At 42.5% G+C, this 26,392-nt stretch overlaps 1 protein-coding gene across 1 annotated transcript in view; it reads right to left on the bottom strand.

Moving 5' to 3' along the window:
• IL12A (interleukin 12A) overlaps positions 1-24,488 on the bottom strand; it is a 41,140-nt gene extending 16,652 nt beyond the window's left edge. The window contains exon 1 of the mRNA XM_040974901.1: positions 24,479-24,488. Coding sequence (XP_040830835.1) covers positions 24,479-24,488 — 10 coding nt within the window. The remainder of the gene's footprint in view (positions 1-24,478) is intronic.
• Positions 24,489-26,392: the final 1,904 nt, after the last annotated feature.

Below are 26,392 nucleotides of genomic sequence, written 5' to 3'. Positions count from 1 at the left end.
CTGCTGGCTGTGATACACACATCCTGTGTCAGTGCTGACTCAAGTTCTGAGCAATCCCCTTCTGATTTAACTGCTTGCTAGTGTGCCTGGGAAGGTAGCTAAAGTGGGCCAAGACTTCAGTCTTCGCATCGATAGAGACCTGTATAGAGTTCATGGCTACTCGATTCTGCCTGGCCAACCTCAGCTCTTACATCCACTGGGTGAATGAAACACAAGATGAAAAATCTTTCTCTGTTTCTACCTCTCTCGGTTACTCTACCTTTCAATCAAATAAATAAATCTTTTTAAAAGGTGAGCAGAAAAGTTTTCCTAGTAGAAAATAATCTACTTTGTGTTTAGATGGAGCTAAAATGACTTCATGGCATTGTGTCAGACATCCACCTGACCAACAGCTCTGTGTAAGTGATTTTGTTTAACTTAGTGTCATTCCAACCAGAACTTAGGAGAACAGTCGGGCAAAAAGATTCACTCTTTCCTAATTATAATTTCAGAAAGATGTTCACGCAATTGGAATGGCTTGTCTGAGTCAAATTGCTTGAGGAATGTTTTTTTAAAGGCTCATTACACAGCTCTCTTTCAGGGAGTTGAGGAGCCAAATTCAGCAGGTTGATGCCTGTGAGGCGTGTTTACAATGTGAATTTCAGAAATGTTTATGTGGATTTCATTTTCATTTAAGAATGCATTTTCCATATTGGAGTTATTCCTCTTGAAATAATAAACAAAACTATGCCATTGTGAAAATAATGCACAGAGCCCCGAAAACAGCTTTTGAAGGGTCTCCTTACTTCCAGTGGTAACCAAAGAAGGTGCTATTTCTAGAATACCAGCCTTGCATGTGAATCCAATAGCTGAGTGACTTCAGCTGGTGAGTAGCTTTATTGGACAGGGATGCCTGGTACTTTTTCCACTGTGTTTAGGGGATTTTACACCCAAATATTAACTCTCTCCAAAAGAGATTTGGGGAAGAGTGATATTACTGGTTACGGGTAATGGTTGGTAACATTGATTGACAACATCTTATGTTTCAGTAACTGTACTAGACAATTTTACATTATATTTTAATTAAATCCGAACAATCCCACGATCTGGATACTCTGTTTTACAGACAAGAAAACAGATTTAGTGAGGTTAAGTAAGGCAATAAAGCTAAGATCTGAATCAAGCATATCTTTACTATCCTCTCTTAAAATAGAGTTGGGAAGAATCAAACAACCAACAAATGAGAGCAGACCTAACTCCATCTTCCTATTTTCCTTTTACTATTTCAAGTGGAACTTCCAGATGCAGCCAGCAAGCAGCCTTGTGAGCCCAGATGGTCCCTAAAATTGCCAAGAGGCGCTTGTGGACACAGCCATCCTTCATGGGTTCGCTCTCCTCACCTGCCCGGCTCTCCCATCGTTTCCCATTACTTTGCCTCTAGTTTGTCTCTCTCCAGAAACACTAGCCTCCCTGAGGATCGTGAGACATGCCAGGTGTGCACCCACATTAGAGGCTTTGTGCTTCCTGTCCCTTTCCTTGGGATCATTGTTCCTATAGAACATCAGATTTCTGATCTCTCGTATCTTCCTGCTAAGCCTTTTCAACTACTTTGTCTAAGACTCATTCTCCTTCCAACTCTCCAGCTCCCCACTTAGCTTCAGTTGACTTTTCCACCTGACAATAGCAGGTGTATTTGGTCATTGAGCTATGTTTTGCTGTTTATTTAAGGTCTCTGGTCCTGTGCTGTAGTGTGCACTGCATGACGACAGGAACTGGTCCATGGCATTGGCTATTGCCCTCCCTGTGTACGTAAAAGTCTTTGGCCTGTGGTAGGCGCTCAAGAAATGGTCACCAGGTAGATAAATAAACAAATACACTTTTCTGGAGGGCAGTTTGAGAATACTCATTAAAATATAAAATGATTGAAAACTTTGACCTAGCCAATTCTACTTCTTAGATCTATTATAGGGTAAGGTCTATATGAAAGTGTTTATGAGATATAAGGAATGAAAAAATAGATTCTGGAACATTTATGGCATGATTGTATTTTATTAAGGTTTGTAATAGATTTTGTTTGTATTGGCACATGCAGTACTGTGTAGAATGGTAGTCACCAAAAAAATAATGATGATTTTGGTGCTGGGAAGTGGGATTGGGATTAATCTTTACTGTTTCTTCATATTCTTGTATATTTTGAAAAAACAAACTAACTATCTTTCGGAAAACATTTCCTTCAAAAGTTAATAGAGTGGTTATAAGAGTGAAACAAAAGTTCTCAACTTCAGAATTTATTCTGATGTGCAGCCTTATATCAAAGATTCCAGCAAAAAGGCTGCAGGTGAGCTCAGTGGCAGGTGGCCGAGTTGGCTGTGATTCTTCCTACTCACCGGTCCTGTCACAGTGCTAGCAGAAACCCTTATCTGGCCAAGCTGACCAAAGACTGGTTGCCTCCCACCTGGTGTCCCTGCTCCTTCCTGCCCCTCTGCTTCAGGGGAGCAGCCCTCAGTGGCTCCCTGTGGTCAGAGCCCACGCGCCAGGTCAGCAGGCTCAGGGCTGCCTTCCCACAAAGCTCCAGCCGCACTTTTTAAAGACTGCAAACACTCCCTTCCCTTGCCTCTCATCTGCCTGGGTCTTATGTCTACATTTCACACATTAAAACCTGCTTTCACTCTTTCTCTCCACCATCTTTGCCTCCTAACAGTTGGATTACTTTCATAAAATGTTTTTTATATCTATTACTGCTACACCCAGGTGGAGAAAAAAATTGTTGCACTCCTGTGTATTAGCTACAGAGCCCTTTTATTGTTTATTCAATAAATGTTTAAGTTCCAGGGAATTCTTGGGTAATAATTCCTCTTGCTTTGCCTGTTAATAAGTTAAGAATTTGGTTCTTACAATACAGTGGTGAATGGATGAGTCAGAACTCTGACAAATCAAAATTTCCTCACCCCCACAGGCTCTCTTTTGCTGTGTAATCATGATAGCATTAAATAATGATTAGAGATGATGTTGAGCTGATATTTTACTTTTTGTTTTAGTGTTGCAGATGGGAACAACTCTTATCTCTTTATTGATAGTTAAAAGTGATTCTCAGAATACATTCATTTATAATTTTTCTCAATCAGATGCCAAAATGTCAACTTAGGTTATTTTTAAATAAAAACATCACAAAGTAGCAAGTACCCACAATTTCTCAAGATAGAGCAAGAGAAAAAGGTTTTGTAAGACGCGTTGTTGCATTTATTCCATTAATGCATTGTTAATACATAAGTCATGAGGAGTGAGGACCCACATCTCATGCCGTTTTCTTCTCATAACAGGCTCCAGATATCATGAAGAATTATCATATGATAAGAAGTCAAGCTTTGAGCTAGTGTAGGAATTTCCCAAATGTGATGTCAACCTTTTTGTTTTCTATTAAAGAAAAAAAAGGGTCATAAAATTGTCATATGTTGTAGCATTAAGGATTCATTAGCATTATTTTGAAGGCAAAAGCAGCAAAGGTACTGGGTTAAAAAATGTGGTATATATACACACTATGGAATATTATTCAGCCATAAAAATACAATAACATCCTGTATTTTGCAACAAAACAGACACAACTGAAATTGGTTAAGCTCAGGGAAATAAACCAGTTTCAAAAAGAAAAACATCTTATGTTTCTGCCCATATGCAATAGCTAGTATAGAAAAAATAGGAATGAACTAGTCGCTTTGGGATATGATTGTCACTTTTAACCCAAGTTTATGCCCCAGGGGAATTGTAGTTTTTCTGTTGAATAAGGTGATTAGTGGCAGATTAAGACCATGAATATAGAGTGGATTAAATTATATCTTTTCAAAAGCTGATGAAGAGGTTAGGGAGTAGTATTGAGAGGAACAAGGGAGGGAGGGAAGTATGGTCATTTTCTTGAAACTGTACCTGTGGATTGCACATCTGTCCATTAATAAAAATGTTTTAAAATAAGACAGATGTTCATTTCTGCAGCTCAGTTTTATAACAGTGCAGGTAAAGGAAGTAAGGTAGCTACATGCAGCTAGGGATCCAGTCCTCTTTCATTTCTTGCTCCATCTTGACATGTAGCTTCCAGTTTGTATATCAATATGACTGCGCCAGCTACAGCCGTCCTATCTCTGAGCAGCCGATAGGTTGGCAATAAGGCAAAGAGGAAAGCCACTCCTTCCGCTCCAGACTAAGTCCTCTAAGTTCAACACTTGATTCTGCTGACTCCCCACTGGCCAGATGTAGTTAAAGAATTACAATGAGCTGCAAAAGGTCTGACAAGTGCCAATTTTACAGGGTGGTCATACAGCAAGTTAAAAATTATTTAGGATAAGAAAATGAGAGGGGTGGGACAATTGGCATTCTTTCTGTTGGCACAGACAAAAGTAAAATCAAAGAATTTGGGAATTTTAAAAAGAGGGAAAAGGAGAGCAGGAAGACAGTCAAAGATCACCTTGATGAATATAGATTGTTGTAAGGTGTTTTCTCATTTTGTGTTGTTCAGTGGATTCTAGACTTCAAAGTCTATTCTTATCACTGCATGACAAACCTAAACCTATGTTTATGTGTTGTCTATTGCTCCTACATACTGAATTTTATTAATGAAACAAGTGCCTATGAATGTAAACTGATGTGTGTCAGGCTGCAGTGGACAGCAAGGACACATTAGTTCCTGTCTTCAAGGAATGACATGAAGGAATGACATGAGGGAAGACTGACCAAGCAACTTGAAAGTTACTAACGATAGAAAGGGCCAGTAGCAGGTTAATCCTCTGCTTGAGGCACCGGCATTCATACGAGTGTTGGTCCCAGTCTTGGTGGCTCCAGTTCTTTTTGTCTCCTTCTCTATAACTCTGCCTTTTAGTAAAACTAAATAAACCTTAAAAATATTATTAATGATGTATAATGAAAAGCACAGGGAGCTAAAGCAGCCTAGAGATAAGTCTCCTGTATCACATTGGGGAATGGAGAATAATTTCTCATATTAAATTCCTTTTTTTTTAAAATAAGATAATCTCACATGCCTGGGAGAAGCAGAATGATTTTTCTAGATTTCATCCATCTCAAGAATGCTAACTAGAGAATAGAGTCAAACTTTCCATGTCTTGAATGTCTGCTGTGTATGAGTCATTGAGCCTGTCAGAAAATCTGTGGTGGCAAAAGAGACTAAAAGTTGGTTTTGCATCCTCAGGAACTCTGTAATTCGAGTTTTGTGAGAGATGATTGAAAAAGTGTATGGGATAAGCAGGTGAACTCTGACTTGGTAAAGTCTCAGAGAATGTGGCATGCCAACTGAGCCTTGAGTAGAGGTGATAGGCTACAAGGATTTTTTTACATGGAAATGGTAGAAAAAAAACACAGAAAATGAAGGGTGTGTTTAAGGATTGACTTTCAGTCAAATGTACCCAATGGGATATGAAAAAAACACTATAGGGTTACATGCATAGTAGATATTTGTGGAAGATCAGAAGTTAGTTATCAGGCAGGCCTTCATTTCTCTGTTTAGTTGATCAGTTTTTGTTGATTTATAGAAGCTACCAGAGAGGTAACTCTAAGGACAAAGACCAGAGGGTAGGCTTTAAATATTTCCCAACATGGGTAACATTGTAGCACAGCTGGCTAAAACACTGCTTAGGAGAGCTACATCCCGTATCATTCTATGATTCGGGGGCCTGGTTCCTGTCCTGGTCACTCCACACTCCTATTCAGCTTCCTGCTAATGCATCTGGAATGGAGTGACCGATGACCCAGAATGTAGGTTCCTGTCACTTGGGTGTGAAGCCCAGACGAAGCTCCTGGATCCCGACTTCAGGTTGGTTCAGTCCTAGTTGTGGCGTTTGGAGGGTGAACCAGTGGATTAATGTCCTTTTTTTGTTTTTTTACTCTCTCTTTCATTTTGTCTTTTTTTTTTTAAATCATAAATTACCTGAATGAAGATTTTCAAAAGGAAGAGGCTTATGAAGAGTTATCTTTATGCCCAGTAAGTTGGAGAAAAGAACAAAGTAGATAAAACTCAGGTTTTCAGATTGAGTGCTTGGGAGCATGATGATGCTGTTGAATGGTCTAGGGAAGAAACAGAGGAAAGAAGCAGTGTGGGGACACAACTAATCATTCCTTATCCAATAGCCATGTCCCTGTCCTTCACAGCCATGTCCCTGACCTTCACAGCCACACCCCTGCCCTTCACAGCCACAGCCCTGTCCTTCACAGCCACACCCCTGACCTTCACAGTTACACCACTGCCCTTCACAGCCACAGCCCTGTCCTTCACAGTTACACCACTGCCCTTCACAGCCACAGCCCTGACCTTCACAGAGCCTTGATTTTGATGAATAACCAACATCCTAGTCCTCAAAGGAGTGTCCTGACTGCTGTAAGCATCTCGATGCTGACTCACTGGTCCAGGAGGGGCTGTAGTACTTACCTGGCCTTGTCAGATGGAGTACACATGTTATGATTGGGACTGCATATTCCAAGTTGTGGGAAGTCCCTAGAGGGATAGGCTCAATAAACACCCAGACAGAAAAGGCAAATCATCCTACAGTAGAAAGTATCAAGAAAATGATGGAAAAAGAACTCAGGAAATTCAGTCTGTCCTGGGTCCGCCCTTAGCTAGATGAGAGCAGCCTTTGAAAATCAAACTGACATTAGGATCGCATGTCACAGAAGCTGGCTGGAACTTTTGACCTGAAACTAACAAATTTACTTTCCCGCAGAAACCAGCACAGCAGAATTCCCCAGAGGATTTCAGCAAGACTCTAAGTTTCCTAACATTCTTGAGAATGCAATTCAAAATTGCATGGTACACAAAGACCAAAACAAATGTCAACACACTTTAGGAAAAGTAAGCAACAGATACCCATGTCATTTTTGAATTTACATCTTGTAAGAGAGTATTACAGAAATGTTTCAAGTGGTAAGGGAAAGCCATTTTGAAATGATTGAACATCTCAGCAAATAACATAGGATTAAAAAGGAAGCATACAGATTTTTGAACTGGAAAATACAATAACCAAATCAAAAACCCCTAGGATGGACCAAATGGCAAAATTGATATATCAGAAAAATCGCGAAGTTTGAAATAAATCAACAGAAATTATCCAATATAATGACAAAAAGAAGGACTTGGCAGGGTTGCAAACAATAGGAACAGTCCCTACTGTTTCCAGCAGTAGAGAGAATAGCAGAGGCTCTAAATTTGTGTTATGAGTCCCAGACGAACAGCAGAGAATTTCAAACATATTGATGCCCCATAAATACAACCTTGACAGGTTTACCCATCTCTCTGACCCTGTTTCCTCACCTGTGAAAATGAGTAGAACAAGGCTAAGATAGGACTTTCATGAGAACGAAGATCATGAAAACAAAACACTTAAAAATGATTCCTGGGCCTGGCGCTGTGGCATAGCAACTAAAGTCCTTGCCTTGAACGCTCCAGGATCCCATATGGGCGCCAAATCTAATCCTAGCGGCACCACTTCCCATCCAGCTCCCTGCTTTTTGCCTGGGAAAGCAGTCGAGGACAGCCCAAAGCTTTGGGACCCTGCACCCGCATGGGAGACCTGGAAGAGGCTCCTGGCTTCGGATCAGCATAGCATTGGCCGTTGCAGCCACTTGGGGAGTGAATCATGGGACGGAAGATTATCCTCTCTGTCTCTTCTCCTCTCTGTATATCTGACTTTGCAATAAAAATAAAATACATCTTTTAAAAAAAATGGTTCCTGACGTACAGTGATTCGAATAAATAATAGCCTTTTGGAAAGGAGCGGGTTGGTCAGCAAAGATGACAACGAGGATTTTGGCAGAGCTCTACGCAAGGTGCAGAGGATCATATGGAGCCTTCCCCGCAGGCTGAGGGGATGAGCAGGACCACCTCGAATAGATTAAGAGCAGAAGATGCAAACACTTGCTGACAAGAAGCTGCAAGATGGAATAAGAGTTGCTGCAGAACACAAGGCTGATGGGATACTTTCTCTTTTTTAAGGTAGAAAATATGTTTCGGAGAATCAAGATGGCGGAATAGGGCAAGGACATGTTTAAACAGACAGAGAAATATTAGTCATTGAGGGGACATTGCAGGAAAGAGGAGAGGAGAGAACAATAGCAGAGGGGTACCTGGAGACTGACAGACACAGGTAAGCAGCGGACACAACGGTGTGGTGTTGCAATGACGGATACTCCAGTGGCATTCAACAAATGGTGATCTGAACTCCACTGACAGCCAGAACTCCACCAGCAACAAGGTGGGAAGAGATGTTTATTAAGAGCTCAGGATGTGAATCCAGACACAGAACTGTCTGTCCTGCTGGTCTGTTTGATTTGACCAGGAGCAGAGACAGAGCAGCAGATCCCAGACAGGCAGCATGGGAACAGGGTGGATTTCACAGCCCAGTCTGCCTCCTAACCCGAATCAGGCACCATTTTGTTTAAAGAGGCAAAGGCTATGGAGGCAGGACTGCACATGCACTGAGAAGGGAGTGAACTCATTTCTGGCTCACTGAACTGCAACATCATGGCATCTTACAGGTTCCACCCAAGACAGGTCTGGGTAGCTCTCAAACCAGACGGCCAGCAAATTAACAAATCTAGTAGTGTTGCATCCGATGCCATTTGTACAGTGTGGCAAGGGCCTTGAGACTGTGGGGACAGCACTGAGCTGAACATACACTGAGCTCAGTGAGAACTTACACTGGTTCCACAGGAAAATAATACTGACTATGGCATTGTGTGAGTCAAAATAGAACCATGTGGCCCTCAGACAAAATGGTCAATAGGTTCCAGCAAGATCACCACCATCAACAACCTAGCTAAATAGGACACCTGGTATCTCCCTAATCCTGGAACCTACTCCAATCAGAAGTGGGAGAAAGGCTGTATAGACAATGGTGCAGCCTCAACATGGTATCAGGAGGTGGAGTTGAGAAAAGAGCTGGGGCTATGAAGACCATGGTGGAAATCTAACATAAGAACCCAGACCTAGAACTCACTGTAGGGAGTGGCACAATTGGCTGCAACCAAAGAGTTGTGTACCAACCGCAATAAGTAAAATCGAACTATTGAAGTGGGTGACACAGGTTAGAAACCCGCCCCAAGGAGAAGACTCTGCTAACCCGAAGTACAATGACCAAGAGAAAAAGACACACTGAATATTACTGAAGATTCCCCTGCAAAGCAGCAAAACCCTATGCCAACCTCCGAGCTACTGAGGAGGACATCGAGAAAATGGGGGACACAGAATTCAGAAAACTAATTTTAAAGCTTCTGATCAACAATGAGAAGCACATACAAGAGTTCAAAGAATATGTCACACTGGAAATGAATCAAATGAAAGGTGATATATCAGAAATGAAGAATGCAGATGAGCAAATTAAAAGTACAGTGGAGAGTCTTCAAAATAGAATGAAGGAGACAGAAAAAAGAACCTCAGAATTGGAAGATATGTCCTGTCATCAGGGAGAAACAAACAAAAAGCTGGAAGCTGGCAACCACAGTATTGTAGGTTAAGTCATGGCCTGAAGTGCTGGCATCCCATATGGCACCAGTTCATGTTCCAGCTGTTTCACTTCTCACCCCTCTCCCTGCTGATGTAAAGCAACAGAAAATAGCCAAATCCAAGGGCCGCAGCACCTATGTGGAAGACCCAGAATAAACCCCTGGCTCCAAGCTTTGTACCAGCCCAGCTCTGGCCATAGCAGCTATTTGGGAAGTAAACTGGTGTATGGAAGAGTCTTTTCTCTGTCTCTCCTCTCTTTGTAAATCTGCCTTTCCAATAAAATAAACCTAAAATAAATGAATACGTAAATAAATAAATCTTTTAAAGAAAAAGAGATTCTAAATCAGATCAGTTCTGAATTGTTGAACAGCAAAACAAAAAAACAGGAAATGCCTTAAAAATATCCAATGCAAACTTATTTACAACTCTTATTTTCAAAACTTATTTTAGAACCACCAAATTATCTTATCAATAAAGGCATTTTTAAAACTTACGTATTTAGTTGTAGTCTATTTTTTTTTCTTAGAAAGGGTATTGGAGGGCTTGGTCACAGAGGTTGGAAGTGTGCCAAGAAGAAAAGCTAGAGGCAGGGACAAGAAAGAGAATACCTAAGGTGAAGAAAGATCCTCAAATGGCAGCCATCCCAGATCAGAATCAGAAGTCTCCAAAAGAAAAACATCCAGAAACACAGTTTGAGAAATACTTGCGGTTTCCAAACATCTAAAGAGAAATTCAGGTGATTTCACCAAAGCATTGCTTGAGTGCATTGAAATATAAGGAAATAAATAATTATTAATGCTATAGAAAACGCACAGTTGTTCAGGGGGGGAATATGAATCACAGTATCCCCTCTGAGTCGGCTATGAATAGTATCTAAACAGTTGTAAGGAGGTAATCACCGAATATCCCTTGAACCAAAATTGTGATCAAGTTCTATGGAAAAGATCCCCATCTTTTTTTGCTGGAAAGGAGCGTTGCAGTAAAGTGAAGAGAGCAAATTCATTTTCCTTCACAGATCAGTGTTTGAAAACAATGCCTACTTCCATCCTCCCTTCTCCCTTAGGACACACTCAGGTTTGGAAGAAGAGCTGCCAGAAATGCAGATGGCGTGAGGATAAAGTTGGCACACTGAGGGTAACGGGATGGAAGGTGACTCAGGGTCCGTGTGTGAATCAACCGATCCAAGGACTGAGCCACTTGCAGTCTGCTTGCTGTGAAATGACCTCAGGACTTACTGAGAGCATCCAGCGCTTTGCACAACGGTCTGCACTGGCTGGCATGGCTTCTGAGCAAGGCACATAGAAGTCTAACAGCACAGGCAAAGGTCAGTGTTGATGATGAGATATGATTATTAAGCACTGACAATATGCCATGTCCTTCAAGCTACCTAAAGATTGATAGCCCTGTCAGCTATTCATGTATGCACAAAATTGTTCAAAGAAAAGGTGACTTTACTGAAATTAGCCCTTAATATTTTCTAGCACTTTATACTTTCAAGTATTAATTTTGACACATGAAAAGTTACAATTCTAAAGAAATACACTCTTTTGTGCTAGTTACTTCAGGCATGATGAACTGGAGAAATGAGTAAGAATATGTGAATTTCTCTAAGAACCTAAAAAACCGCTTCCATCTTTAAGATTATTTTGATAAACAATCATGTTATTTCAGACAAGATAGAACGTAACTTGCAAACTCGCTGCTTCTAAGGACTCCCCAAATCAGAAAGTCACTCTAAATCCCAGTGAAATCTTCATTTGCTGTTATGAACATGGAAGCCAGAGTGAAGGTGGTCATCTCACATTTAACAGTTTCTCATGAGCTGATCTGGGCTTTCATGAAATGAAATGAAAATGGCAAAACTATTGATCTGAAGATCCACCTTCTGCAAAGGAACCGTTGCATTTTGGAAGGTAACCATCTCAAAGATGCTATTGGAAAACCCAGTTTAACGTGCTGGTAGCTGGTTTGGGGTCAGGTCAGGACAGGTCTGCAGGTTTAAAAGAGGAAAGTCTATGTTGAAAGCAGAGACGGGCAGGAGGATGTGAAAAGGAGCTGGAGTTTGTCAGGTCTCTGGGACACAGGTACCACGGTCCCAGTGTGTGTGTGTAGGCTGGAGACTCTCTCTCCTGGAGCCAAGAGGAAGTTTTTCAAAACTAAAGGGAAAAGCTCCTACATCAACCGAGGCTTGGAGGCATTGTCCCGTGGCCTGCTACCGGAGACCAGATCAGGCTGACTCGAGAGCTTGCAAAGGATGCACAGATTGTCGAGATGGTAAGAAGAAGAGACAACACATGGACCATCAAGACATGATGCTCATAATGGACAATTTAGAAAAGTTGCCTTCTTCATTTATACACAAATCATCACAAGTTTTTGCACAACATCTGTTTCATTTTTGTTGCTTCATTATAAAATAATGATTACAAAATCAATCCTAAAAGCCATTATTATTGTTTTATTTCAGATAAAATGTTTTCAGCATGCTATTACTCATTCAAACCTGCAGTGACTTGCCTGAAGCCAGGAACTCCATGGTTGGCAGCACATGCAGTTACATAGTGACAAGTGGTTTAATTATATCCAAAATCAATATTCACTAAACATAAACTAATATTACTTAAAATATCCAGAGTGCAGAGTTAAAAGAAAAGCTCATAAATGAAAGGAATTTATGAAAGCATATAACATAGATCCTCTATTAAATCTTATAATCAATCATGCATTAATTACCATTACCTTCACCTACTACTGATTCAATTGTTTTTTGTTCTTTTGTTAAAGGGCAGTGAAAGGGATCAAGGCAACTCAGCCATTCTACAAACAGAGGGCCTTTACAATAAACTTCTTTTTATCTTTATAAACTGTTTTCTTTTCCTAAATGAGTGCCAATATAAGGTAGAAATTTTTATAAACTATTTTCTTTCCCTAAATATAAGTGCTGATATAAGGTAGAAATTTTAAGCCATTTTTGGGGGGGGAGTTCACAATTGTTTTCCTTTAGAAGATGCTTTCTGCTTTCCATGGTGAGAAACCAAAATGCGTCATATCATGTGTTGTAACAGTTCGAGGCTCATGGTAAACAAACCCTTTGTACCTCCATGATTGCCATCTGTTCCAAGATATTATCAAGCCATTTCTTAAGGAAAACATTACTTATATTAGGGCAAGCTCCAGGACAAAGGTGGGCACATAATAGGATGTTTGGAGACATTGTGGGCTCAATTGTACTATTGTATACTTTTAGCTGTGTGTCATTGCCTTACCTCACTAATGATGCTTTTATCATAATGATTGATCAGTTTGAGGTGTTATACCAGTTACAGGAATCATTTCACATTAGCAGAAAAACAACAACAACACCCTCAGGAGAATTCTATGAAACCTCAGAGAGGTGATCAATAGTGCATACAACGGGGTGAGGCAGCAATGAGGTGACCAGAGACATTCTGCCGGGCCTTGCCACTCAGCCAGAAACTCCTCGCAGCCTTGCTAACCGAGGAACTGTGCTCATCATAGACCCATGCCATCCACCCAACTGCATGGCTTCCCACAGCCTACATTCCTTCTCCAAAACAAAAGTGAACTGTGCTATCATCACTTTTATAGGGTAAAACAAACTTGTTTTTTTAACAAAGCTGGCAACAGTTGTTTCTTGAGGCACTTGCCTTACTTGGCACCAATGATACCTGCAGCTTCCCACCACCACAGTGTTGGAAAGAACATTTTCATCTTCACCCGCACGGGCCTTTCTCCTCTTTTTCTTCTTGTGCATCTTATTTGCTGGAGCATTTGTAGGGCTGGACTCTGGCTTTAGAAGGGCAGGTTTAGAAAGCCAATGGCGATCTCTGTGGTTGATCCATCACTCACAACTGTATCTTCTCTTGGCCTTCTCTGCAGCCTTTTGGGCAGGGGAACTGTGGCAGTCCTTCATGCTGACTGAGGGGCAGCAGCGCTTCTGGGGCCTTGGTGGATTTGTAGTCATTATTGCCTCTTCCTCATCCTGCTCTAACAAGACCTCCAGATACACAGTCTAGGGGCCAGCAAGGTGGCTGGTTACCTAAGCATCTATCTGTAGCACCGGCATCCCATGTAGGTGTTGTTTCATGTCCCTGTTGCTCCACTTCTAATCCAGTTCTCTGCTTAGGACCTTCAAAAGCAGCAGAAGGTGTTTCAAGACGTTGGGCCTCTGCACCTATGCAGGGGGCTGGGCAGAAGTTCCTGGCTCCTGGCTTTGGATTTGACCAGCTGCAGCTGTTGCGGCTATTTGGGGAGTGAACCAGCATACGGAAGATTCTCTTTCTCTCTCTTTCCTATCTTCATAAAATTTGCTTCTCAAATAAAAATAAGCAAATCTCTTTTTTTAAAGTCCTGAACCTTGCAGGATCATAAGTAAAAAGATTAAAATGGGTAGAATTTTTAAAAATTGTGGCTCACTTTTAACATACATATATCTGACCAAAATGGTGGAATTATAAGCAGGCTCTCTGATACTGATGGGGATGCAAGGAAGCTGCTCTAATACGTTAACCCAAGTAGCCAAAAAGGACCGCTCTTCCAGGTTGTATTGACAGTAGCTTATTCATACTAAGTTCCTTAGATGTGCTAGACACTACATGCCATACTTCGTGTGCCTCTTATAATTTAGTTCTTACATTTTTCTTAGGAAAGCTGCTATTTCTGTTCCCATTTAGTCTGAGACGAGCGTAGTTCATGAAAGTAAGCTGTGAGCCCAGACAGGCCTCATTCCAGAGTCAGGTTCTCAATGCTTGATAACCGAGTCCTTTACATTCTTTCACGAAGTGTGAAGGAATTTGGTATGAAGTAGAAGATGGATGACTCATTATTTTAATAGATTTCTATACCAAATATTTCAGCGTGGGTGTGTAAATGGCACTAGATATTCCCTAGTGCAGGTATACACATTGCAAAGGTCCCAGGACTCTTGTTCCTCATAGCTCTGTGTCTGTTTTTATGCACAGATGTACTTGACCCTGGTCTAGATGTATTAAGTGGGCACTTGCTTCCATATTTCTTGGGACTTAGTATCCTGGCTGAAAGTCTTTGGTTTAGTCCCCAGTGTGCGATGTCTGGTCTTGAGTGTGTTGGTCCTCCACTATTGTCACAGACTGCTGTCACAGCCTTGAGTCCTGTCAATCATTCAAAAAGCCTCTGAGGAAGGAAAGCGAGGGAGCCGCGGGGCTCAGTGTGAGGACTACACTGCATTTGGGAAGAGAGCCTGGGAGCTGTGTGAAGCAGGTGTGCACAACACTAATGCCACTGTGAGCCACTTCAAAGCAGGGGCTTACAGAGACCAAAATCAGGGATGGGATGCCTGCTTACCCACCACCTGCCACAGACAACTCCTGCACCTGCCGAGGAGCTCGTCCCAAATTGCCTGTGAACCATGTCTTAGCGTGTTGCTGATGAACCCCAACATGTGACTAGCAAGCACTAAACAGGATTGAATTGTCAGTAGCATTATGTAAGAACATCAACATAAAAAGCTTTTATGTGCTTCTCAATGACTTAATCTGTGTCCTCCCTGCCCCGGTGTTAATAAACACTGACAGCTGAAGTGCAGCGAGCTGCTTCTGCATCATGGCGAAATGGCAATGCAAGTGTCAAGAGGGCATGGGGAAATTAAACAGAGCAATGCTGGTCGTCATAACAGCCACTAATTAAAAATCACCACAACAGCAGCAAGGCCACGCCTTTGCGCACGGGTCTTCCATGGGGTAAATGCGCTGCTCAGATGAGACCTCTTTCCTGGATGACATGAGCAGCTCTGCTGCAGAGGTTGTGTCTGTAAGTAGTGGACAGCAAGGCCAGCTCTGCCATAACTTCACCTTGACACCTTGTAGGGGCTATGGGCACTCCATACTTGGAGGGTGAGCCTTAGAAGCCCTTGAATCTAACCCATTTGTCCACTAGAGGAAGCATAACTCAGGGAGGAAGCAATCTGCTAAGGTCAAAGTCATGGTTTCTGCCAGAGGCCCCCAAAGAGACGCCTGCAAGAGTGGGAGGATGCAGGGATGAAGTGGGTGAGAGTGGGTGCGTGGGTTTCCCTCTGTGGACATCAGAGGCGTCTGACAGAGTGAGGCTCTGGGAGCAGCCAAGGGACACTGCCAGGGGGAAGGAGTTGAGCTCCAGGAAGGCAAGGAGTGAGTGTGTGGCAGGCAGAGTTGAGTACGTGGAAATCAGCTGCACAGTAGTTATTCTCCCTGCAACACCCCTGAAATTCATCTCTGTGCTGATGGACAATTACTTCCTGCCTTTGCTTGTAGTTACTGCTATTGTTAGAGCTATTGTTAGCTTTTTTTGTTAAACATAACCTGTACAGTATTTTAGACACGAAAACTTGTATCCTTGGTGTCTCAAAATCTGGTGCAAAATCAATTGAGGATAAAATTAGGATAAAAAATTAAATAAAATGTAGGATCCATTCATTTAATTTACCGGTTTTCTAGCCTATATAATGTTGCATTTAAGTCTATTTTTTGTATTTTACATGCAAATACAATATGACAGTATATTTTAAGTACACTAAGCCATTGTGTAATTAGTGTGATTTTATACTATCAGTTTTCATTTAGATTCACCCAGCACATACTACTTTACTCTCTTACTTCATTCTAATGTGAACAGCATATCCTTAGCAGTATCTTTCCACAGGCTATTGTGGTAGTAACAGTTCTCAGTTTTTGCAGATTTGGAAATTCTTCACTTGACCTTATTTCTTGTAGGATATGTTTGTTGTGTGTCAAATAAAAAAAAGACAGGGTCCAGTGTGATAACACAATACCTAATCCTTGCCTTGAATGTACCAGGATCCCATGTGAGTGCCGGTTAGTGTCCCTGCTGCTCTGCTTCCCATCCAGCTCCCTGCTTGTGGCCTGGGAAAGCCCTAAAGGATGGCCCAAAGCTTTGGGACGGTGCACCTACCTTTGTGGGAGACCTGGAAGATGCTCCAGGCTCCTGGCTTCTGATCAGCTCAGCTCTAGTTATTGCAGCCACTTGGGGAATGAACCAGTGGATGGATCTTGCCCTCTGTTTCTCCTTCTCTCTGTATATTTGTCTTTCCAATAGCAATAATGATAATAGATCTTTAATAAAATACAAGAGGACAATAATCTAACATATGGGATCCCTGGCGTGCAAGGCGAGGACCTTAACCAATGCGCCACCGCGCCGGGCCCCTAGGCTTGCCTTTCTTTTTAATTCAATTTTATTATTTTATTATTTTAAATTTTGAATTTTTTGGTACAGTTCTGTAGAGTCTGGGATTCCTTTCCCCCACCCCTCAATTTTTAAAGATTTATTTATGTTTTATTTGAAAGGCAGATTTTATGGGCAGAAGGACAGACAGAATTCTTTCATCCACTGGTTCAGTCCCAAAATGACCACAATGGTTTGCGCTGGGCTGATCCAAAGACAGGAACCAGGAGCTTTGTCTGTGCAGGGTCCTGAGGACTTGGGCCATCCTCTATTGCTTTCCCAGGTTATGAGCAGGGAGCTGGATGGAAAGTGGAGTAGGTAGGATACAAACTAATGCCCATACAGGATGCTGGCGCCGTAGATGGAAGATTACCTTGCCATGACACCACGGCATCCTCTAAAACTGCCCTTTTAAAACTTTAAACATCATAAACAAAATTATTGAGGTGCTTAAGATAATTTCAATATCTGAAGTTATACATGTGAATTTTTGTTTGTTCTGGTGCTTATTGTTCTGAAGTGATTAAATCTGATTGAATATTTCTATTGTGTTAAAAATTGTAATAATGGACCCAGCACCATGGCATAGAAAGATAACAACTTAAGTCTCTGCCTGTAGCACTGGTCTCCCATTTGGGTGCCAGTCCAAGTCCAAGTTCTAGCTGCCCAAGTTCCTATCCCACCCTCTGTGGTAGGAACCATAAACACTGCCCATTTTAAATGATTAAGGATTTATTTTATTATTAAAAATAAAGCAGTTTATAGCTGGAACAATGGTTTATAGGATACCATTTGATTTCTGTGATATATACAATGCTAAGGTTCAGCTCAGAACACAACCTGAATCAAAAATTTTTTTTCTCTTTGAAAAAGATTTACTTTCTTGTATTAGAAAGGCTGACTTACAGAGAGATGGGGTGACAGAGGGAAAGATGTTCCACGTGCTGATTTACTCCGCAAATGGCCACAGTGGCCAGAGCTGTGCTGATCGGAAGCCAAGAGCCAGAAGCTTCTTTTCTCTGGGTCTGTAGGTTCTACTTTCAGAAATGCAAAGTTTAAAGGGAGGTGTGTTGTGGGAATACTTCGCTGTGCCCTGGCTCAGCATGCCTCTCAACGACTCGGGGAGAGTACCCCATCTCTGCTTCTGTGTTTTTCATCTGCTGCTAGAACTCTGTGTTCATTCTCCCCCATGGCTCTTCATCATTTCCTAGTCAGAGTTGCCAACACATGTATCATCAAGTTATATTGTCAATTGCAAGTGTGTTACTGGTACTTCATCTTTTATTTTGAAGGCTTAATCTAGAAGCGGGAGGCTAATGTGTGAAGACCTGGTTTGAATCTATTCTGAAGTCTTCATTTTCGTTCTGTTCCAACCACAAGTTATATACTTGTTCACTATTGTGTACTTTTCCACTATTTTCTTAGCAGTGTAAGGCTCTTCATTGGATAACTCTATGGCTGCAAAACTAGTTTCAAAAGAATAGATATTTCAAATTGCTTTTCACAGAACTTCCCAGAAATAGCACATATTAGATGCTCATTCTTCCAAAGACCTTCCATTAGATGTGGCTGTACAGGTGTCCTCAAAAGCTTGCAAATGCTGGAATCATTTTGGAAAGGCCTCTTTATGAGCTGGCTTTTAATATACACAAAATATATTGATCTTCACAATTCATTCCAATTTTGGCTGCATTGTGTTGACTTAGGAAAAAAAATAGCCCAGCTTATTCATTCACCCAATTCACTAAACTTGAGTCCTAATAATTTTTGGTTGCTCAGAATCTTCTGGTCTTGGCTCCATCCAGCATAACACATTGCGACTTCTTACAGTGGAACCAAGTCCTTCACAATCTGACCTCAGCTTGCTACTTTCTGGTATCAGTGCACCCCGCCCTCTCAATACCAATCTCCCATGCACAGGCTCCACAAACACTGCTCTCCCTCTGAGGCACTTTGCTTTTCTGTCCCCTTGCTCCCCTGCCTGCAGGAACTTCATCTTAGTTCCCCTTACCGTTCCCCAAAGTTCAAACCAAATATTACCAGATCTTTGGTTGTTGTTCTCTCTGAATTCTCTCCTCTCGTTGAAAGCATTTCTGCACTGGCCTGCAAGGTGCTTTAAAAGAGAACCTTTCCCTTCACAAAGTGTGTGGGCTTCCTGCGAGACAGGCTCCAGGCTGGGCTTGGCATCCCAGTGCTCTCTGAGTGAGGCACCGGGTCAGGATCGTCATTTCCCAAGGACTGACTCTAAAAGCTTTAAGCACATGTCTGTTAGATGCTTACTCCTCCAGCAATGGTCTATTGTGGTGACTGAGAGATGACAAGAAACTTGTCCTTACTCCCAAAGAGATGTAGATTAAAGGAAGATGTGGAAAGGAAGTTGATGGTCTGAAGCCAGATGACAGTTGGGTATGTTACGGGAGAGCTGATAGGAAGGAAGTTGCTGTGACCACAGCAATCGATGAAGTGGCCTAATTTGTCACAGTCTGGTGACTAATACTGTTGTTGCAACGGCCGTTTAATAGGGTACAGTTGAAAGGAATCATCTAGTCTTACCTCTTCATTGGCTGTCCTCCATTAGTGTCTACAATTGCTTTTACAATCTACTCCTTTAGGGAACAACAGGATTTGCACTGGTGAATTGTTTAAATAGGTACATGTGTCACTGAACTGAATTCCTTGCCTCACAGCCCCCAGACACCTGCTTCCAAACCATTCCAACTCCTGCATGTCACTCATCTTGCACTCACTCATACACAAGTCCCGAGCATCCTTCCTTGGCTATCTCTTACATCTGTCTTTTCTAATCCTCAGGTCATGGCCCTGGGATTATCATCTTCACTGCAGCCTCTCTTTACTGTAATCCTTCTGTATGTCTGATTAACTTACTGAAAATAGATTCTTCCCCATTTTGAAACCTTCAGCAGTTTGCTCAAACTTCTAATCCAGCATTCACAGCCTGTTGTGAGCAGATCTCAGGTGGCCTTTCTGATTTTATCGGACAATGATTTAGTTAGGCAGCTGAAAGAAAAAAACAGGCAGTATGGTATCATAATAGAGTTATTTATTTATGATGCAAATATCCGAATAGCTAGTTCAGGGTAAATAAATAATGGTGGAGACTGCAAAAACCTGCCTTCAAGATGGCCTCCAATGAGTCCTGCCTCCTATTCATGCCCTTGCGTAGTCCATTGCCACACTGTCAAAGGTAAAGAAAGACAAGTGTTTTGTCTCAATTACTTGGGAGTTCATTTTATGGCAGCTGGCCTGGGTTAAGGAATACCCAGATAACTGAGAAGACATTAGTTCTGGGCATATTATTGAAGGAGTTTCTGGATGAAATTAGCCATGGAATCAGTGGACTGGGTAGAGGGTCCACTCTCACCGGTGTAGGACACCATCCAATCCACAGGGGTAAGAAGAAAAAGGCAGAGGAGGGGTAAACTCTCACACTTCTTGAGCTGAAATGCCGTGGCTGAGCTGAGCCATCCCTCTTTTCCTGTCCTTGGACACCAAGAAGTTCATGGTTCTCATGACTGGCTTTAGACTTAGAGAGTGAGTCCAGTGCCCCATACCTGCTGAACCCCTTTCTCACCTCCGCCCCTTTCCGCCATTCAGTACCTGTTTTCATGCTTTGAACTTAACATCGGATTGAAGCACCAGCTTTCCTGGTTCTAAGGTGCAGATGGCAGCTTGTGGGACTTTGTGGTCTCCATAATTGTGTGAGCCCATTTCCATAATAAATTTCCTTTTCTATGTCTGTGTTTGTCCTATTGACTGTATTTCCCTAGAGAACTCTGAGTCATACACATTGTGTATGCAAGGAATCAAACTGTAATAAATCAAGTAACTTGGTTAGCAAAATAAGATAAAAGAACAAAAATCTGGTGTCAACTGATACCAAGTACACGCTGTGTTCACCTTGTAATGCTTTTCTGTAGAAGGAGAGGAAATTAAATGAATGAACTCACGTTTTCCTTTTGTTCAAATGATTGCTCACAGGGTTAAACTGTGCCCTTGCGCACAGAGGTAATGCACAAACACATTTACCCTTCTGAATTCTTTTCAGGTAAATACATTAATAAATGACAAGTAACAGCAAGACAGATGTATGACCTCCCCCCGACCACCTTTAGAATTAATCAGCCCACCCCTTTTCTGTTGGCTCTGAGATAGAAAGATTTGCATAATATCCTGGTTGCCATGGCTGATAGCATCTTCTGTGTTAGTTAACTCTTAATGGAGTAGTCATGTAAAAGCCTGTAAATGACCATATGAATTATGCATAAAGGACTCAACTCAAGCCATGCATATAAAATGGGCATTAAGAACGCAATGTTGACTTTCAGTCTTTTAAACATACCCTGTTTGCAGCTTGCTTGCCCTGTCTGTAGTCTTCTTCCAGCACAAAATGGAAGGGGAATTTGCAAAATAGATACTACTAACCAAGAAATCTAAGTTTTATACATATATAAAATGAGTCAGTTAGAAATTTTAAAAGGAATTGTATGACCCAGGGTCTGTGTGCCTTGTAGATGATTCCATGGCATTCTATGTACACAAAGACATGAAAGCCAATCCTTCAGTTTCCCATCCAACCAAGAACCACTTTGAGATTGGGAAGTGACTTGCTGCAGAGGCGAAGGAAACCAGGGGAGAGTCATGACTGCATTACTCAGGGGGCTCCAAAGAAACAGAACCAGCTAGAGATGGCTTGAGGCTCATTACGGAAGCAGCAGTCTGAGAACCAGAGGTGCTGTGTCAGAGGGCAGGAGTATTGACTATTCCAACTCAAGCAGAAGCAAATGAGCCCTTTCTCTGCTTTTTGTTCTATTTAGGCCTCCAACAGTTTGTGTAGTTGGCTCTGCTTTTTGTTCTATTCAGGCCTCCAACAGTTTGTGTAGTTGTCCACTCACATTAGTCAGTGTATTGGTACAAATATTAGTCTCTTTGGAAGCACCCTCATAGACATGCCCAGACAAATTTTATAAACTAGCTGAGCATCCATTAATTCATTCAGTCTGACACATAATATAAAGTTAATCATCACAATACTTACATCCCATCTACTGTTCTCTGATGTTACTTTGTGTCTTTTGAGGTTTTTTTGTTTGGGTTTTTTTTTGTTGTTTTTGTTTTGTTTTGTTTTGTTTTTTGTAAAGTTCAGTGTTTTGAGGCCTGGGGCCTACCACCAGCTAGGCTGAGGACCCCAGGCAGCATGTGCGACACAGTGCTGGAAGACCAGGTATGGAGCCCACTGCCCACCTGGCCACAGACATGGTGGCTGTGAATTGTCATGGGGAATGCAGGGGTGGTTTAGAGGTGTGTAGGTGGGGAACCACTGAGGAAATACATTACATGGAGGGATGACTTCTGGGGGACTTCCACAGACTGGGCCACTGCAACTGTAGGTAAATTATGGGACTGAGACTGGGTGGCTTGAAGGGGCTGAAGACAGAGGACCTCCCTATGTCAGACCAGACCTGCCCATGCAGAAGACCTGGGCTGGGCTACTTGGCATCAATCACAGCCCACTGGCGCACATGGAAGCTCAGGCTAGGGGGCTTGCCTGGCAGGACTAGGCCACAGTACCCACCAGTGAGTGTTGGGGCAGGGGGTGGGCAATATTAGGCTGGGCCGTACTGGCAGGTAAGAGAAGTGGGTCTGGAGGCAGATTCTGAGGGGAATTGGTGGGCTCATCCCTGTGAGACTCCATTACCTGCTGGTTTGTGCCAGAGCTGGAGGTCGTGACAGCTGAGTTAGGCATGACCACATAACTCACCAATACTTGTGGGAACTAGGGGTTAGAGTTGGCTTGGTTGGCACAAGCTGCAGCACCCAAGAATTGAGTGTAGGGACAGACTGGTACACAGCATCTACTAGCACTCATGAAGGCAGAGACTGGGGGTGAACTATGCTGGCCAGGGCCCTATGTCTGCTGACATGCATGAGATTTGGGTCAGGGAGGGGGCCTGGTGTGGAAACTTGGGTAACTCCTCTACTAGGTTATAGTTCCTGCTGGTCAGCACAAGATTAGGGGCTGGGTGTGGACTAGACCAGGAATGGTTGATTCGCTTGTTGGCAGGTGTGTGGGCAGCTTAGGGGGACGGACTGGGCAAAATCAGGTCAAGTTGTAGCACACAATGGCATAAATAAAAATAAACAAATCTTTATATATAAGTTGGGTTTATTGTTGATGTTTACTTGGTTGAAAAGGACATATGTCCTTGTGGACCACTGATTAGGGTGGTATGGGAGAAAGTGGATGAGACATTTCCTTCTAATATTTTCCCTTGATGTATCTGGGGGATGGGAGAGAGAAGGGGAGCAGGCTGCTCTCAGCAACCTAACCGCATCAGTATCCAGGGATGAAGAACAGCAACTGAATGTCATCCAATAGTCCCTGATGAAGAGCATGTTCTAAGGGTACTCTTTATGTGGTTTCAACAGTCCAATAGTTTTGATAGAGTTGCATCAGCATGGAGCAAGTGCCCACACACAAGAGGTACTGTCTACTTAAAAAAAAAATAAGGCATTGTGCTGAGCTTTCTCTGATATGACTTTGTGTGATGTCACTAAGGGCAAAACTAAGGTTCCCAGGTCTTCCTTGACATGTCCAGCCTCCCCAATTGTCCCACCTCCTTCTTTCCCATCATCCTCCAGCCCTGGACTGCTCAGCCGTTTCTTGAGCATATTAAGGTTGTGTCTACCTACCACCCTTTGTACTTGTAACTTGGCCTAGAATGACCCTGCTACCCATTTTTACCTTTCCTTTTCCGCATTATCATTTATATTTATTATAAAATGTTGTTTTCCCTAGAGAACTTTCCCTGGACTCTGAAATCAGTAATTCTACCATGTAACTTGGTTTTCTCTCCATCTTATCATTTCCTGATATTTCTCTGTGAGAAGGGTCTCCAAGAAGTTGAGGAAAGTATATACTCTGAAAAAAACTATGCATGAATATACTGAAATAAACTTATCTTCGAACTCCATTTTCTACACTATATAAAATGCCTATGTATTTTATCTGTTTTATTATCTCTCTTTCCCCAGGCAGGAAGTTAATATGACTTATTCTCCAATGGGTCTCCACTGTGTGTTCAGGGCCCAGAGCATGGACGAGCAGACACTTGGTGTTTGTGGAATGACCAAATGTTCTGGCGTTAATTTGGATCAATCATATTGAAATATCATAGTGGTTTATTTCCACCATAGATTCAATCCCTTTATAAATATAAGTTTCCAAGTTAAGGTCATTCATAGTTTAATGAATGTTGCTATGTGAACCAACTCAAGCTTTGGTGTCAATGTGTTCTACCCTGATGTGTATATTTCAAATTTTTGGGCTGAGAAACCTAAAAATGTTACTTGAGTCCTAATTTTGGGTGCTGTGACTGCCTTGCCTTTCTCTGGACTCCAAGGACTCAGTCCAGGTCTTCTGGGAGCTTTTCTTGATTGGCCACTCCAGGGTGAAGAACTGCTGTCCCTCCCTTCTTTTCTTCTATAGCACTTTAGGCAGTCTGCTCCCTGGGCATAGAAGATAGGATGGCTGTTAGTCCTGCCACCTGGACTGTAGTTTTGGGAGGCTGGTGCCTCCAAGGGCAGAGTGAGGATCTGTGCCTTTTGCAGTCCCTGGACCCATTTAGACAGCATTTGTTGTTTGGATTTCCTGTTGGCTGACAGACTCAACACCCCTCCCCCCCTTTTTTTTCTTCTCTGATTTCACTTGTTTCAAAATGAGTGTAACTCCTAGCAAAGAAGGGACCCAAGAAGGTCAGGCCTTACCTTTGGTCATGGTCGTGACAATGAATCAGGGCAGAGTTCAGAGGTAGAAGTCTCCAAGATACCCGAGGTGAGTGAGGGGTTTTCCCTTTTCCCTGTGGTTGAGGTCATCCAGTGAAGTCATTGTTAGCCAGAAATCGGTTGTAAGAGATCTAGATCCCTTTCCCTCCCATAATAACTTTCCAAAGAAGACCAAGACCAGCTGAGATAACACCCAAGTTTAGCCAATGCCCCTGGACAGACCCACGACCATCTCCCTTCATGGCCATCATTTTAAATGACAGATGAGGATGCGACAATTATAGACATCTGACATTTTAATTCCTGAAAAGGTTTGAGCTCTCAGTGAAATTGCATCCTTAGTATAAAGATATATTAAAAGCTTTATTTTTCCCAGGAGTAGACAACATGCTTCTCTCTGTGGAGAAACATGTTACTAATGGGTGATGCTCTTGATGAGTGAGGGGCCTTTCAGTCATCAGCCTGGGCATGGTGCAGCCTTCTGAGGAAGGTGGACACAGGGAAGTGAGAAATCCAGTGAGAATTCCCTTCCCCCAATCTCTCCATGGTTACACATCCGTGTTGCTAAGACTCCTTCCTGACGGTTAATACTTGGTCAAGACACAACACAGTGGATTATAGCCATGTGCCCTCATGGCCCCTCCCTGGAGTCTCCTGATAATGTAACTGTCCTATTGTAGAACTTTCCATGTCATTTGTTTGTTGTTATTGTCGTTATTTTCGCCTGTATCTGTGACATCACCAGGTTGATATATATATATTAAACTAGCAAAAAATAAATTAAAAATCATTTGCTTTCTTTGTTTCGAGCTAAGCCATGGCTCCTCCTTCTGCGGCTGTGACAATGTGAGTGAAGCCGTTTCAGCTCTTGGCTAATCAGTCAGATTCTGTCGTTGCTTGAGCATTTGGAGTGTGAATTCTAAAGATAACTCAGGGAACTGCTCCTTCATCAACCGAGGGAACGGGTGCAGGCTTCAGGGTTGTCTGTGCTCGAGATAATGGCAACTTGATTTTCTCAGGTCACATCTCCCCTGTCAGGAAAAAAAAAAAAGTGTTTCCTGCCAACCTTGGAGGGTGAGGACTGTGGGTGGATGCATGGCTGGGGGATGGTTGCCGCAGGCACATGCTGTGACTAAAGAAGAGGCCTGGTTGCTGGGCAGCCCCTCCTGCAGTGTGGCTGTGTGAGCCGCGGGTGAGGCTGGACTCTGGCTGGCAGGGTTCTAGGGGCATGGCTGGAATGTGCATCCCCTCGAGCAGAAGGCAGTCACTCAGTAGGATGCTTTCTGAGGGTTTCTAGCACACTGTCAAGACACATTTGTCACCATGTGAGCTCCTCTGGTGACTTCCCTTCACGGGAGCTGCGGCTACTTCTGCTCCTGTTAGGAAAAAACAACAACAGCAGTGATTACTAATGCTTATTAACGTTAACTATATGCTGAGTGGCACACAGTTCCCATAAGAGCTCACTGAGATGAGTGTCTTAGTCACTTTTCAGATGGGAATCAAATACAGAGAGGTTCTATTTAAGGGAAAACATTAGCAGTCCTCTCCCCATTGAAAGTGATGCTTTGCAAAACATCTCAGCTGTTCGGTTTCCCATTGTCTAGGGATTTTTATCATTCTGGCTCTGTTTCTTGGTTTGTCTCTCTCTTCAGGACCCCCTCACCCTAACCTTTTTCCCAGGCCCAGCCTTGCCTCACCCCAGCACCCATCCAGCCTTGTGGTACCTAGCTAGGTTTCATATCTGCCAGGATGTAGGGGCAGAAAAGATGTTTGAGTGAGAACACCTGGACTTCTTGTTAAGCCAAACACTTAGGCACCAGGCAGATCTCTCTACACAAGTCTAGGCAGAACATTTTCATCATCTGTGGATTCTTCCTGTTTTCCGGGACTTGA

This window comes from Ochotona curzoniae, unplaced genomic scaffold (assembly GCF_017591425.1).
Source record: "Ochotona curzoniae isolate NIBS_2020 unplaced genomic scaffold, NIBS_Ocur_1.0 contig_2599, whole genome shotgun sequence".
Lineage (NCBI taxonomy): Eukaryota > Metazoa > Chordata > Mammalia > Lagomorpha > Ochotonidae > Ochotona > Ochotona curzoniae.
Note: the sequence above shows the minus strand (reverse complement) of the source record. Positions and strands in the feature narration are given on the sequence as shown.